General features: G+C 46.6%; 1 protein-coding gene across 1 annotated transcript in view; it reads right to left on the reverse strand.

Moving 5' to 3' along the window:
• Positions 1-4,533: 4,533 nt before the first annotated feature.
• Positions 4,534-15,044, reverse strand: part of LOC120049060 (cadherin EGF LAG seven-pass G-type receptor 1-like) — a 126,303-nt gene continuing 115,792 nt past the window's right edge. The window contains exons 28-38 of the mRNA XM_038995316.1: positions 12,867-13,041; positions 11,264-11,376; positions 10,872-10,951; positions 10,382-10,508; positions 9,895-10,020; positions 9,603-9,739; positions 8,309-8,415; positions 7,974-8,138; positions 7,426-7,710; positions 6,913-7,222; positions 4,534-5,800 (exon numbers count right to left, since the gene is read on the reverse strand). Of these exons, the coding sequence (XP_038851244.1) occupies positions 5,776-5,800; positions 6,913-7,222; positions 7,426-7,710; positions 7,974-8,138; positions 8,309-8,415; positions 9,603-9,739; positions 9,895-10,020; positions 10,382-10,508; positions 10,872-10,951; positions 11,264-11,376; positions 12,867-13,041 (1,650 nt within the window). The 3' untranslated portion in view covers positions 4,534-5,775. The remainder of the gene's footprint in view (positions 5,801-6,912; positions 7,223-7,425; positions 7,711-7,973; positions 8,139-8,308; positions 8,416-9,602; positions 9,740-9,894; positions 10,021-10,381; positions 10,509-10,871; positions 10,952-11,263; positions 11,377-12,866; positions 13,042-15,044) is intronic.

Genomic DNA, 15,044 nt, shown 5'->3' on the forward strand with positions numbered 1-15,044 from the left:
AAGAAGCAATAAACCTGGCCTTCTTTAGACTAATTAAATATCTGGAGCATCAGCATTTGTGGGTTCGATTACAGGCCAGAAACGAAGCCCTTTCTTCTGAAACTCATCAACCATTCTTGTTCTGAGAAATGAAGGCTATTCCATACAAGAAATTGCCAAGAAACTGAAGATCTCGTACAACGCGGTGCACTACTCCCTCCACAGAACAGGTCAAACTGGCTCAACCAGGATAGAAAAAGGAGTGGGAGGCCCCGGTGCACAACTGAGCAAGAGGACAAGTACATTAGAGTGTCTAGTTTGAGAAACAGACGCCTCACAAGTCCTCAACTGGCAGCTTCATTTAAATAGTACCCGCAAAACACCAGTCTCACCGTCAACAGTGAAGAGGGCGACTCCAGGATGCTGGCATTCTAGGCAGTGTTGCAAAGAAAAAGCCATATCTCAGACTGGCCAATAAAAATAAAAGATTAAGATGGGCAAAATAACACAGACACTGGACAGAGGAAGATTGCAAAAAGTGTTATGGACAGACAAATCTAAGTTTGAGGTGTTCGGATCACAAAGAAGGACATTTGTGAGACGCAGAAAAAATGAAAAGATACTGGAGGAGTGCTTGACACCATCTGTCAAGCATGGTGGAGGCAATGTGATTGTTTTTTTTTTGTGGTGGTACCGTGGGAGATTTGTACAGGGTAAAAGGGATCTTGACGAAAGAAGGCTATCACTCTATTTTGCAACACCGTGCCATACCCTGTGGATGGCGCTTAATTGGAGCCAATTTCCTCCTACAACAGGACAATGACCCAAAGCACAGCTCCAAACTATGCAGTAACTATTTAGGGAAGAAGCAGTCAGCTGGTATTCTGTCTATAATGGAGTGGCCAGCACAGTCACCGGATCTCAACCCTATTGAGCTGTTGTGGGAGCAGCTTGACCGTATGGCACGTAAGAAGTGCCCATCAAGCCAATCCAACTTGTGGGAGGTGCTTCAGGAAGCATAGGGTGAATCTCTTCAGATAATTCATAACTAGAATGACAAAGGTCTGCAAGGCTGTAATTGCTGCAAATGGAGGATTCTTTGACGAAAGCCAGATCTCACAACGCCTGAATATGTATTTTATGTATCAGTTTACCACATATTTTATAGCAATCTGTCGGTCGATGACACAGTCGATGATGTGGAATGCAACCATTGGTCTATGCATGCAACGTCTTAGTAGGGGGGCGTGACTAATTACACCAGTCTCAAATGGAAGAGTAGTATGTTGATGTTTGTTGCTTACTGTATAAGTTTTTACTAAATAGTGCTGTTCTTCCATACGCACAAAAAGCGTATTTCTTGCAAATGTTGTTAACAAATTTGTTTACATCCCTGTTAGTGAGCATTTCTCCTTTGCCAAGATAATCCATCCACCTGACAGGTGTGACATATATCAAGAAGCTGATTTAACAGCATGATTATTACACACAGGTGCACCTTGTGCTGGGTACAATAAAAGGCCACTCTAAAATGTGCAGTTTTGTCACACAACACAATGCCACAGATGTTTCAAGATTTGAGGGAGTGTGAAATTGGCATGCTGACTTCAGTGATGTTCACCAGAGCTGTTGCCAGAGAATTTAATGTTAATTTCTCTACCATAAGCCACCTCCAATGTCATATTAGAGAATTTGGCAGTACGTCCAACCGGTCTCACAACCGCAGACCACGTGTAACCACGCCAGCCCAGGACCTCCGCATCCGGCTTCTTCAACTGCGGGATTGTCTGAGACCAACCACCTGGACAGCTGATGAAACTGTGGGTTTGCAGAACGGAATAATTTCTGCACAAACAGTCAGAAACCATCTCAGGGAAGCTCATCTGCATGCTCATAATCCTCACCAGGGTCTTAGCCTGACTGCAGTTTGGCATCGTAACCGACTTCAGTGGGCAAATGCTCACCTTCGATGGCCACTGGCACGCTGGAGAAGTGTGCTGTTCGAGGGTGAATCCCAGTTTCAACTGTACCGGGCAGATGGAAGACAGTTTTTATGGCTTCGTGTAGGCGAGCGGTTGGCTGATGTCAACGTTGTGAACAGTGCCCCATGATGGCGGATGGGTTATGTTATGGGCAGGCATAAGCTATGAACAACGAACACGATTGCATTTTATGATGGCAATTTGAATGTACAGAGATACAGTGACAAAATCCTGAGGCCCATTGTCGTGCCATTCATCCACCGCCACCACTTCAGGCCTCATGTCGCAAGGATCTGTACACAATTCCTGGAAGCTGAATATGTCCCAGTTCTTCCATGGCCTGCATACCACCCATTGAGCTGTTTGAGATGCTCTGGATCGACATGTACGACAGCGTGTTCCAGTTCCCGCCAATATCCAGCAACTTCGCACACAGCTATTGAACAGGAGTGGGACAACATTCCACAGGCCAGAATCAACAGCCTGATCAACTCTATGCAAAGGAGATGCGTCAGGCTGGAGCTGAAATACCCAAATCTGAAAAGGGCGAGAGGCTTACCTTGGAATTCAGATCTGAGAGGTGAATAATCATGCCTGCTTTTTAGGTAGGTTGTAATGTACAGGAGGAGAATGTGTGATGTCAAAAGTTTAATAAAACATGTGGCTTTACTTTAAAGTGGCAATCAGCAATTGAAACAATAACAGTAATTGAAACAATAACAATCCCGGCCTGTTTCGGTAAAAATGGGGCTAGAGAAATGTAACCACTCAAATTCATAGACAGAGCTATGGATGCAAAGACTGACCATCTATGATATCAAAATTATAGTTTAAACCATATTTCCAGGCTATATAGTGTTTGTTTACATTTACTTTGTTTACAAACATTGGAGCAAAACAAGCTTATTTTGGGTTCTGATGGGGTACGACAGTTGAACAAAGCTCACGAGGCATTTATAAGTTATATTCTTCAAGAATCCTTAATCATTAATTCACAAGTCCAAAAATCTATTTAGCTACTGTAGATTGCCCCTTTAAAGGGTGCTGTTGAGTGTCATCATTTAGGCCAGGGGTTTTCCCTGACCGCGTAACTTGGTAAGGAATAACTCTGGGTCATAGTTAAAGTCTAGATTAACTAGAAACCATTTTTTGGGGGGGTCAGGGCCCGTATTCATAAAGCATCTCAGAGCAGGAGTGCTTGTCTAAGCTCAGGTCCTCCCCATCCTCTGAAGCTAAGTAGGGTTGGTCCTGGTCGGTCCCTGGATGGGAGACCAGATGCTGCTGGAAGTGGTGTTGGCCGTCCAGGGACCAACCAGGACCAACCCTACAAGGAGGCACTCTTTCCTCTGGTCAAAATGTTTTATAATATCCCAAATGCCCCAGTTCAGTGACTGGGGACATTTCCCTGTGTAGGGTGCTGCCTTTCGGTTGGGACGTTAAACAGGTGTCCTGACTCTCTGTGGTCACTAAAGATCCCATGGCACTTATCATAAGAGTAGGGGTGTTAACCCCGGTGTCCTGGCTAAATTCCCAATCTGGCCCTCATACCATCATGGCCACCTAATCATCCCCAGCTCCTCCTAATTCATCTTCTTTCCCCTGTAACTATTCCCTAGGTCATTGCTGTAAATGAGAATGTGTTCTCAGTCAACTTACCTGGTAAAATAAAAATCCATATAACCCATTTCATGACAAAACTGATCCAAGATCAGAACTCCTATTCTAAGACGCTTTGTGAATATGTCTCAGTCAGGAAACATTCCTGTTCATCCACCTTATCATCATCAATACTCATTGCTTAAACCCAGGTCACCTTTTCCATGAACTTATGGAGCCATTTGTTAAAGAACGACTAAGAAAGTGTGATAAAATACCTAAACTCTTCATCAGGGTGTCAAGAAAAACTCAACGCACTTCAAAAATGTGCCTTCTATTACACACTCACGTTTGCCCGTTATGTGGATAATACAATCTGTGTGAGAGTTTGACTGTCTCTCAGGGTGCCTGCCTGGTACAGTGAGCATGTTCTGTAGGGTGTGTGTGTGTATGTGTGTGTGATGTCTGGGGTTAACTGCTTCTGTTTCATGTGTGACCCTTTCTGGTATGTGAACGTACGGTACCCTGGAACCACACTGGAAGAGTGAGACACACACACACACACACACACAGCAGGACCGGTAGGCACCATTGTTTCATAAAGGATTAGCCCTGGACCTCAGTCACTGTCTGGACTTTGGACCCCACAGCTGGCAAGTCAGACAGTCCATCAGCCAGCCAGACACACACACACACAAACTCCCAGTTGTGCCTGGCACAGCACAGGACAGTCTCAAGGAGTGTAAGGAGACATTACATTCCATGGACAGTGTAAGGATATACAGGGAGAGTCATTTAAGACATAGCTACACTACCTTTTAAGGAAAAATACCATTCAAAGTACATCTCTTTTCTTTCCTCCATGACCTCGTTCCCAGTTATCCTCATTTCAGTTTTATCTCCCTCCTTAAGGGTATTATTTCCACTTTTCATAATGTGTGGGTGGGATGTCAGAATTCAGACAAGGCATACAAAAAAAAATCAACGTGTCATCTTTAATTTTACAGTTACAATCATTTTTTTCTAGTGTCTTGAAACCATAAAAATAAATATACATGTGTTACAAAACGATTCCAGTGTCTTTGATCATACAAAAAAAAATAAGACATTTTGTACAGTGCCGATCACATGATAGGAAGTGTTATAAAGGCATTACTTGTGTAGTGGTTAGCTTGACATTAGAGACTCCATACCGTATATATGTACTGCAGTGGTTCTTGATCTACTTTGGTAAGCAGAATAATGGGTGTGTGCTGCTGACCTGTGTTCAATTTTTTTGGGGGGGAGCACTCCTGGAGTGCCTGATGGGCATGGTTTGCACAACGATAAGGCACAGGTTTGCTAGTCTGAGCCACAGAAGAACATGTCCTATAACAGCGTGTGATTTCTCCACAATGACAAAGGATTTCTACAATTGTTGTGTTTACAAAAGCATTTTCTTTTCAATTTACAAATATGTTGTTTTGTCTCATCCATGATGACACAGTTCAAATACAAAATATAGATTTTTTTGAGGAAATATCTACATATTAATTACACTCTAAAAGCATTGGGTGAAAAGCTATGCTCCTCTTTCTATGATTAGCTTGGAGGAACAGGGCAGTTGGTAAGTCTCTGAGTTTCTCCTGAGCTTCCTGTAGGTCTCCATAGGATTTGTAGTCTTAGAAGTCTTTCTCCGGATTACCTCTGACTGTACCGGCACACAGTGGTCATACATCCATATCTGTATCAGTCCTGAGGCTCTTAAGAGTCTCTGATCGACCAATGTGAGTCACTCATTCTGGGGGATGGAGTCTTTCTTCACGGATTTCAAAAATGTGGTTTGGCACAGGAGGTTCCATTAGTCCAGTAGGTAGGACCCCATCCTTTACTTGGTTAAGTCTGATGCATACATTCCCTTTTCTTGTCTTTACTTTAGTCCGGCAGGCATGGGCTCTGCAGTAATACTGCTCTCCTTACGAGATTAAGAGGGTGAGAGGTGAAGGGCGAGAGGTCACTTCTCCATTGCACATGGGTGTGATACCTGCTCTCTTTTTCTTTATACCTATCCTTTTCTCGCCTCCCTTTTCTCCATTACTCTCTTGTTTTCTCCTCTCTTTTCCTTTCATTGTCCTTTCTTCTCTTGTTCCTTTATTCTCCTCCTTCTCTCCTCTACTTCAGTGAGAGATCATCTTTTCTCCTCTCATAAGGGCAGAGAGACTCTGGTTTTCCTGCTGGGTCAGATTGAAGTTTCATTACTGCCGCTGTTACGGGAGAGAAAAGGGAATGGAGGGAAGGATAGAGGGAGGGAGGGGAGGGAAGGATAGAGGGAGGGGAGGGAAGGATAGAGGGAGGGAGGGAGGGAAGGATAGAGGGAGGGAGGGAGGGAAGGATAGAGGGAGGGAGGGAGGGAAGGATAGAGGGAGGGGAGGGAAGGATAGAGGGAGGGAGGGAGGGAAGGATAGAGGGAGGGAGGGAGGGAAGGATAGAGGGAGGGAGGGAGGGAAGGATAGAGGGAGGGGAGGGAAGGATAGAGGGAGGGGAGGGAAGGATAGAGGGAGGGGAGGGAAGGATAGAGGGAGGGAGGGAGGGAAGGATAGAGGGAGGGGAGGGAAGGATAGAGGGAGGGAGGGAGGGAAGGATAGAGGGAGGGGAGGGAAGGATAGAGGGAGGGAGGGAGGGAAGGATAGAGGGAGGGAGTGAGGGGGAAGGAGAGAGGGAGGGAGGGAAAGAGGGAGGGAGGGAGAACAGGAAGGATAGAGGGAGGGAGTGAGGGGGAAGGAGAGAGGGAGGGAGGGAAAGAGGGAGGGAGGGAAGGATAGAGGGAGGGAGGGAGGGAAGGATAGAGGGAGGGAAGGATAGAGGGAGGGAGGGAAGGATAGAGGGAGGGAGGGAGGGAAGGATAGAGGGAGGGAGGGAGGGAAGGATAGAGGGAGGGGAGGGAAGGATAGAGGGAGGGGAGGGAAGGATAGAGGGAGGGAGGGGAGACATGCTGGGTTAGATGTGTGCAGGTAGGGATGCAGGCTAACACCACTAAACAGTGTACAACCACGTGCAGCATTCATATGTAGGATGGGAACTTTCATTCATACAGTACACATAGACATGTGCAACAGCGAAATATGTCCTCCCTATGTGATAACTTCACCTAACACATGCAGGTCAGCATCAATAGACTCCATGATCAACAGATGCGTGTCATTAAAGTGTCTATAATGAAGTACCATTCAGATGCAATTTGACATAAAAAAAAAATCCACTCATTCACTATTTAGGCTAAAAGGATTCATACATCACTTCATGCTGAGTTGCGCTGCATTCTCAGCTCTACTGAAAAACACCACACACAGAATCACATCATCACGCGACTACCCACTCTGAGTCTGATTCGTTGCCTCCGTTGGTTGTTATCGCCTTCATGCTCATAGCCACGCCCCCATTCTGTGGTAATTGTGGCCGTGGGGCAATCGGCGGCTTGATGATTGCGCTGTTGCTCTTGCCCAGAGATACGGGGTGCACCCCGTCGTTGGAGGCCACGGAGGGGGTCTTAGATGGAGGGATGACGGGTGGAGGGATGGAGGAAGAGATGGTGGGAGGGTTGTAGTCACTCAGCTTCTCTCTCAGTCGGTTCTTCATGTTCTTGTCGGTCAAGGGAGGAGGGTACGTGATCTTGTTCTTCAGGATGCCTGAGATGGGAAGAACACAGAATCTCTTTAGATTTGTTTTGGGTGTAATAAAAAAACGTTCACAAATGGACAAAGACCCAGTTACAGGGCCAATATATTGTATGCTTGGATGAATGAACAAACAAGTGAATGAATGAACAAACAAACAAACAAACAAACCAACAACAAAAATTAACTAAATTAGGAATGTCTACATATCGCACCCTTCTTCGGCTCAGGTTGATGAGTGCTGTTGGGTAGGCTTGGAGGCCCATTGGAGGGTCCATTGGAGGGTAGACTGGGAGGTCCATTCTCCCTAGTGGGGGTCTCCCTGTCCTGGGGTGTCTCTCCTCTCTCGCCTACATGGTTGAGTTTGTTCTCCTGGTGCATCTCCACGTTCACCTTGGTCTCCACCCTCAGCCGTTCTGCACCCCCAGGATCCTCGCTGTCACTGGCTGTTGTCGCCTCCTTGGGCCAGTAAGGCTTCACGTGATTGGACACTACTTCCACTAGGGTCAGAGGAGGAAGAAATATGAGCCAATCAGTACTTTGGTTGTAGGTAGTACTACCATACCACAGTACAATAATAAATATGTCGATAACACTTTACTTTACTGTAAAGTCTGCAGGTATAATGCACTATAATCCAGTTATAATGTATTCTCAGACTTACGTCATCTTATCAGTGAGTCATTAAGAATGAAGCAGTGAGACCATGGATGTTTTGATAGGTACCGGTGAGGGGTGTTTTGGATTGGAAATGGATGGCTACCTTTGGGCGCAATGCTGGTCCCTTTAGGTGTGCTGTGTAGAGGCTGTCTCTCGTTGTTCCACTTGGGCTTGATGTCCATGTCATCATCTTCGCTGTCGGAAGAGTGAGACGAGGCATAGGACGAGCTGTGTTCATCTACAGACAACTCACTATCCGAGTCCGAGTCTGAGAGAAAGAGAGAGGGAGACCAACAGACAAAAAGAGAGAAAGAGCAACACATGAATTATACAGACACACAGCTCACTTGCTGTGTAGACTGCACCCCATCTCCATCAACTCTTTCATGAAAAAAGGACAGTTTGATGGAGTTTGAATCGGATCATGATGCGGCTTACCGTCTCCTCCTTTAGTGCCGTTCCTGTGGAACAGAGATCCGTCCAGGTCAGTGTGTCCTGCTTTCGCTGTTGCCGACGACACACTGGGCTTCTGACCAGAGTCACCCCTACATCAGAGAGCAGGCCAAACGGAGGTTAGTTACACGTCTAGATGTCATCACATTGGATCCTTTGAACTTACTGTAGAGCAGCAGAAGAACTGATGACAAACTTAATTTTCTTATTTATTTTTTTCCCCTTTTTGACTTTTCACCCCTTTTTCGTGATATCCGATTGGTAGTTACAGTCTTGTCCCATCGCTGCAACTCCCGTACGGACTCCGGAGAGGCGAAGGTCAAGAGCCATGCGTCCTCCGAAACACGACCCTGCCAAGCCACACTGCTCGCTTAAGCCGAACGCCAGCCGCACCAATGTGTCGGAGGAAACACCGTACAACTGGCAACCGAAGTCCGGCCCGCCACAAGGAGTCGCTAGAGCGCGATGGGACAAGGAAATCCTGGCCGACCAAACCCTCCCCTAACTAGGACGACGCTGGGCCAATAGTGCACCGCCTCATGGGTCTCCCGGCTGCGGCCGGCTGCGACACAGCCTGGGATCGAACCCGGGTCTATAGTGACGCCTCTAGCATTGCGATGCCCGCTGCGCCACTCGGGAGGCCATGATGACGAACTTCACCTGGGCAATGGATGAAGTGTATTACCCCCCCCATTTAGTCTCTTTTCCCTGAACATAATGTCAGAGTAATACCTTTTCCAAACTCTTATAGATTCCTTATAGACATTAGCCAGAGGGCCTACAGCAATACTGTATTGTAGCTAACCTGTCTGATGCTTTCTGATCTAGGAGTTAGCTAGGCTCCAGCCCCAACAAGCCTAACTGCCAGAGGCCAGCTGTGTGTGTCTGAAATATTCTACCAGGTACTGTATATACCTCCCTCCTCCAGGCCGACACTCCCCACCCACTGGGACTAGCCCTAGTTGACCTGTGTAAGTGTGTGTGTGTGCTTGTCGTTGACACACTGCTGTGTTAAGCTGAGCCATGCTTTGCCTGCATGCGTGTGAAATAACATTCAGTAAGGTAGAAAAACAGTCTAGAAATCAACAGAGAGAGAGAGAGAGAGAGGGCTCAGAGATGCTGTGGAGGCTGTAACTGGGGTTAGTGTGGTGAGAGAGAGAGCGAGAGAGAGAGATGGCTCAGAGATCAAAAGAGTAACAGAGAAAAAAAGGGAGATCCAGACTGAGACAGGGCAGACAGTTATGCCATTGCCATAGCCATGCGGCAGCCACCATGTTACCTGAGTGTGTAAGCGAGGTAGCTGCTGTGGCTTTTGGCTGACCTGACGGCACTCTCCAGAGAAACAGTGGACTCCCCAATGGCTGACCTGTACAGAGGACCGTCCTCAGTGTACGTGTTGTTACAGTTCAGAGACCGCTGGAGGGAGGGAGGAGGGGGGATTGGTTGGAAGGAGGGAGGGAGGGAGTGAGAGAGGAGGAGAGGGGTGTGGAGAAAGAAACCAGTCAGTACTAGACAGTAAAGACATCTGTTCATCTCCTTATGTGTGTGTGTTTATCCGTGTGTATACGTACAGTCAGTAGAGATGCTCTGGTAGTGCTGGACTCATCCGGTAAAGCCTTCTTCCCAGTAAAGACATTCTTCAGATTCTTCCTCACTTCTTTATTAAAGATCACATGGAAGAAGAAGATGAAGATGCCCTATAAGGAGACAGAGAGAGAGAGGGTCAGTGAAAGCCTTTTTCAAAAATCCATTCTCTTCACTGATATTAGGCCAGGGCCTGCATTCGTAAATTGTCTCAGAGTACGAGTGCTGATCTAGGACCAGGTCCCCCCCGGCAATGTAATCTTATTCATTACGATCTAAAAGGCAAAACTGATCGAAGATCAGTATGCCTACTCTGACACGCTTTTTGAATGTAGGCCCTGGCCTAATGAAGAGAACGGATTTTGTAACGGCTGGTGTACAGTAAGGCTGAGAGTTTTAACCTCTAGAGTCGTGAATGACTGTACAGCCTGACCCGTGACCTTTTAACCCTGAGCCCTGTCCCTGACCCCTCACCTGCAGACAACTGAAGATGGCGAACAGGTAGTGGAAGGTCATGACATCACTGTTGACTGCCATGAGGCCCAACAGCCAGGTGGCGCTGATGAGCAATAGGAGGACGAAGGCTATCCTCAGAGCAGGACTATGTAGGGGGAGGGAGGTAGAGGGAGAAACTCGGATTATGCACACACACACACGATATAACACACACATGCACACACTCATACATACACGCATGGATGCACACCCACACAGTCGCGCATCCACAGACACACACGTAATTCCTACTAATAGATGGTTAATGTAACATAGGTGACACACACGTAAGTCCTACTAATAGATGGTTAATGTAACATAGGAGACACACACGTAAGTCCTACTAATAGATGGTTAATGTAACATAGGCGTAGCTCAACAATGGAATGTAGAGAATGGCCTTTGAAGTTCTTAATCTCAAGGGTGTGTGTGTGTGTGTGTGTGTGTGTGTGTGTGTAAAAATAATTACATGGCTCCAGACTTCTCGAAGGACCTCTGCCTGCGTCCACAGGATGCCTTAGCTGCCAGTACAAAGATGACAATGTTGACCTGAGAGAGAGGAGAGAGATGGAGACAAGCATTAGTGCCATGGCAGACAACAGGGTAATCCACTTACAGTCAACAACAGATACACTCAAGACCTTAAACTGCAAATCACTGGGGGAGAGAGGGCTCAGGCATGGCATTCACTAAGGAATTAGAGAGAGAGAGAGCAAAGGAAGGACAAAAAGAAACGGAAAGGGCAAGGAGAGAAGAACGAGCAGAGAAAGAAAGAAAGAAAAAGAAGAACGTAACATTAAAAAGAACCGTGTACAGTAAGTCAAAATCTATCACTGTTACAGGTTAAAAAAAGGCACTCACCAGGACGACTACAGAGATGGGTCCTGCGAAGCTCCAGATGAGGGTGTCGTGGACAGAGAGCCAGCAGAAGTCTGGGTTCCCATAGCCCTGAGGGTCAAGACCCACTGCCAGACCTGAGGAGGGGAGAACCAGAGAAACACATCAAGACTGTGTTAGCTACAGGTAAAGTATGAGCGTCACCTGTACTGGGCCAATAATACATTTGCACTGTGCAAGAATTCTTCATTAAATAAATCAGAGGCACCTATTAGAAACCCCCACAAAAAAAACCTATGCAAGTAGATGCATCGGGCTATTATTGACGGGAGAAGAGAATAGCAGAGAAAGTCTAGAACGCCTGTGCATGGTTCGTCCACAAATGACGTTGCAGGTCAAGCAAACCATGCGGGGACAGCGTATACTGTGTACAGGCGTTCTTCCTTCATTCAAATCCATAGACATGCACAGAGGCTTCATAAAACACCTCACTCTAGTGCACGACGGTGTTATCTACTGGTGTTATCCACGAGTGAAGAGAGGAGCTGGGCTGGGTTAGGGTCTTACTCTCTCCCCAGGCTTTGTGCGTGTGCCAGGGTGGAAGGTGATATAGCATTATGGGCCGACTGGCATCAGCAGACACCGGTCTAATCCACTAGAGGAAGTCTTCAGGACAGGAGGAGACATATAGCACTGGAGACTACTACCAGACAGAGACTTCAGGATGTCTCTCTCTCTCTCTCTCTCTTTCCACCGCTTGCTCTTTTCTGCTCGCTTCCTCTCTCTCTCTCTCTCTCTCTCTCTGTGCTCTCCCTCATAGTATCTGGCTTTTCCTACTGCTCTCGCTCTCTCTCTTTCTCCCTCTCTCTCTCTCGGCACTCTCCCTCATAGTATCTGGCTTTTCCTACTGCTCTCGCTCTCTCTCTTTCTCTCTCTCTCTCTCTGCGCTCTCCCTCATATTATCTGGCTTTTCCTACTGCTCTCGCTCTCTCTCTTTCTCCCTCTCTCTCTCTCGGCACTCTCCCTCATAGTATCTGGCTTTTCCTACTGCTCTCGCTCTCTCTCTTTCTCTCTCTCTCTCTCTCTGCGCTCTCCCTCATATTATCTGGCTTTTCCTACTGCTCTCGCTCTCTCTCTTTCTCTCTCTCTCTCTCTCTCTGCGCTCTCCCTCATATTATCTGGCTTTTCCTACTGCTCTCGCTCTCTCTCTTTCTCTCTCTCTCTCTCTCTCTCGCTGCGCTCTCCCTCATATTATCTGGCTTTTCCTACTGCTCTCGCTCTCTCTCTTTCTCCCTCTCTCTCTCTGCGCTCTCCCTCATATTATCTGGCTTTTCCTACTGCTCTCGCTCTCTCTCTTTCTCCCTCCCTCTCCTCCAGGTTTCCCACAGGGATCAAAGAGTCGCAGTACACCAGAATACAGACAACATGCCTTCTGACTCATGGATGTGACTAGGTTTGTTTACCTGGGATTGGGGTGACTGAGTTTAAGTGTGTGTGTGTGTGTGTGTGTGTGTGTGTGTGTGTGTGTGTGTGTGTGTGTGTGTGTGTGTGTGTGTGTGTGTGTGTGTGTGTGTGTGTGTGTCTGCATGTGCATCTGTGTGTGCCTACGTCATGCGTGTGTCCTCACCTGTGATGATTGCAGGTATGCCCCAGCCCATGGCGTAGTAGAACCTCATGTGACCGTGGTTGATGTTCCTGACCTCCGTCAGCATGCGATAGATGTGGAGGCCCTCCACAAACATCCAGGCAAACGTACACATGTAGAAGTAGTGGAGCAGGATGGCGATCACCGTACACACAAACTACAGACAGAGAGTCACGGAGGGACAAGGTCAGTGATCACGAGGGACATCCATTTCAATCACATTGAGAACCACTAATCCAAGTTCCATTCTTCAGCACTGGCCACACTACACCGAGGGTACAAAAACATTAAGAACACCTTCTTAGAGTTTTGTCTTGCCCATTCACTCTCTGAACGGCACACATACACAATCCATGTCTCAAGTGTCTCAAGGCTTACAAATCCTTATTTAACCTGTTTCCCCCTCTTCATCTACACTGATTGAAGTGGATTTAACAAGTGACGTCAATAACGGATCATAGCTTTCACCTGGATTCACCTATGTCATGGAAAGCAGGTGTTCATAATGTTTTGTACACTCTGTATAGCCCTGAGTGGGTCTCGCTCTCTCCCTCCCTCCATCTCGCTCTACTTTTCTTTATCTCCCTCCTTCCCTTGTTCCAGGAAGAATGCAGGGTTCTTGGGAATCCCCCAGCAGGTAGGGGAGGGAGAGGACTAGAGCTAGATCACGGAGCTGAGGGTCATCAATCTAACAGAAGACGGCTCAGGGCTGTGACTGATGACAGCATTCCACAGCACTGACACACAAACACACACACGGCTAGGCTTCTAACTTCAGAAAAACAGAGGGTGAGTCAGTGAGTAAGAGTCAATCGTTACTACTGTTGTAACAGCATAGCCAGAAGAGGAATGGCCAGCCCTCGGAGCCTGGTTCCTCTCTAGGTTTCTTTGTATGTTCCTGCCTTCTAGGGAGTTTTGTCTAGCCACTGTGCTTTTGCCTCTGCATTGCTTGCTCTGAGGTTTTAACGCTGGGTTTCTGTAAAGCTCATGATATAAAAGAAGTTGATTTGAATTTGAACAGTAACAGAGTCTATGGAGACAGACTCAGACCTGTATGTCTGTCTGTGACAGGGTCTACTGCCCCCGAGGCTCAAACAGTTAGGCACCAGTAACAGCATGTCTCTATTATCACAGGCCCAGAGGGACATCAGGCCTATTAGTGTGTATGTGTGTGCATTTCAGAGTAAATTGCACCAATGTACCTAAAAAAAAAATGTTTAAGTCAAAATACACTATTAGATTACTTGCTTATAGGCAAACCTTTATACTGCACTTACAAGTTAAAGGAATCGCATGCTATGCGAATACACAGTATCGGCATCTCAGAGTGCCTTAAATAGGGAATCTATTTTTAGCCAACAGAGAAATGGTTAGTCCCATCCTGTCACGTTCCTGACCTGTTTTCTGTTATTTTTGTATGTGTTTAGTTGGTCAGGGCGTGAATTGGGGTGGGCATTCTATGTTTTCTGTTTCTATGTTTAGGTCAGGTGTAATTAGCCTTATATGGTTCTCAATCAGGGACAGGTGTTTGAAGTTTCCTCTGATTGAGAACCATATAAAGGTAGGCTGTTCACATTGTTTGTTTGTGGGTGATTGTCTTCTGTGTCTGTGTATGTTGCACCACACGGGACTGTTTCGGTTTGTTCGTTCGTTTGATGTAGTCTGTTCCTGTTCGTGAGTTCTTCGGTTATTTATGTAAGTTCCATGTTCAGGTCTGTCTACTTCGTTTTGTTATTTTGTAGTTTGTTGAAGTGTTTTCGGTTTTCGTTTCTACTTTAATAAACTTCATTATGTCCAATTATCACGCTGCGCTTTGGTCCAATCCCTACTCCTCCTCTTCGTCTGAAGAGGAGGAGGACACCCGTTACACATCCAGTACAGTAAATTCCGTAGCTCTAACACTATCAGTGACGCATCAGATGTATAATCCCCCCCAACAAATAGAGCAGAAAAAGACAAACTCTCAGGTAGGACCGATCCCTCTAAGCTCCTGTCGGCACCAGTATCTGAATGGCTACAGGCAAAAAAATAGCAGCTACTTACCAGAAACCGCTAACTGGCGTGAACCTGAAACAGAAATCCCTGCTTTATCCCTTATCCTACCTGAAAATCCACCACACTACAGGAATAGGACAAATACTGCATATGTTGGGGAGGAGT

This window comes from Salvelinus namaycush, chromosome 6, assembly GCF_016432855.1.
Source record: "Salvelinus namaycush isolate Seneca chromosome 6, SaNama_1.0, whole genome shotgun sequence".
Classification (NCBI taxonomy): Eukaryota; Metazoa; Chordata; class Actinopteri; order Salmoniformes; family Salmonidae; genus Salvelinus; species Salvelinus namaycush.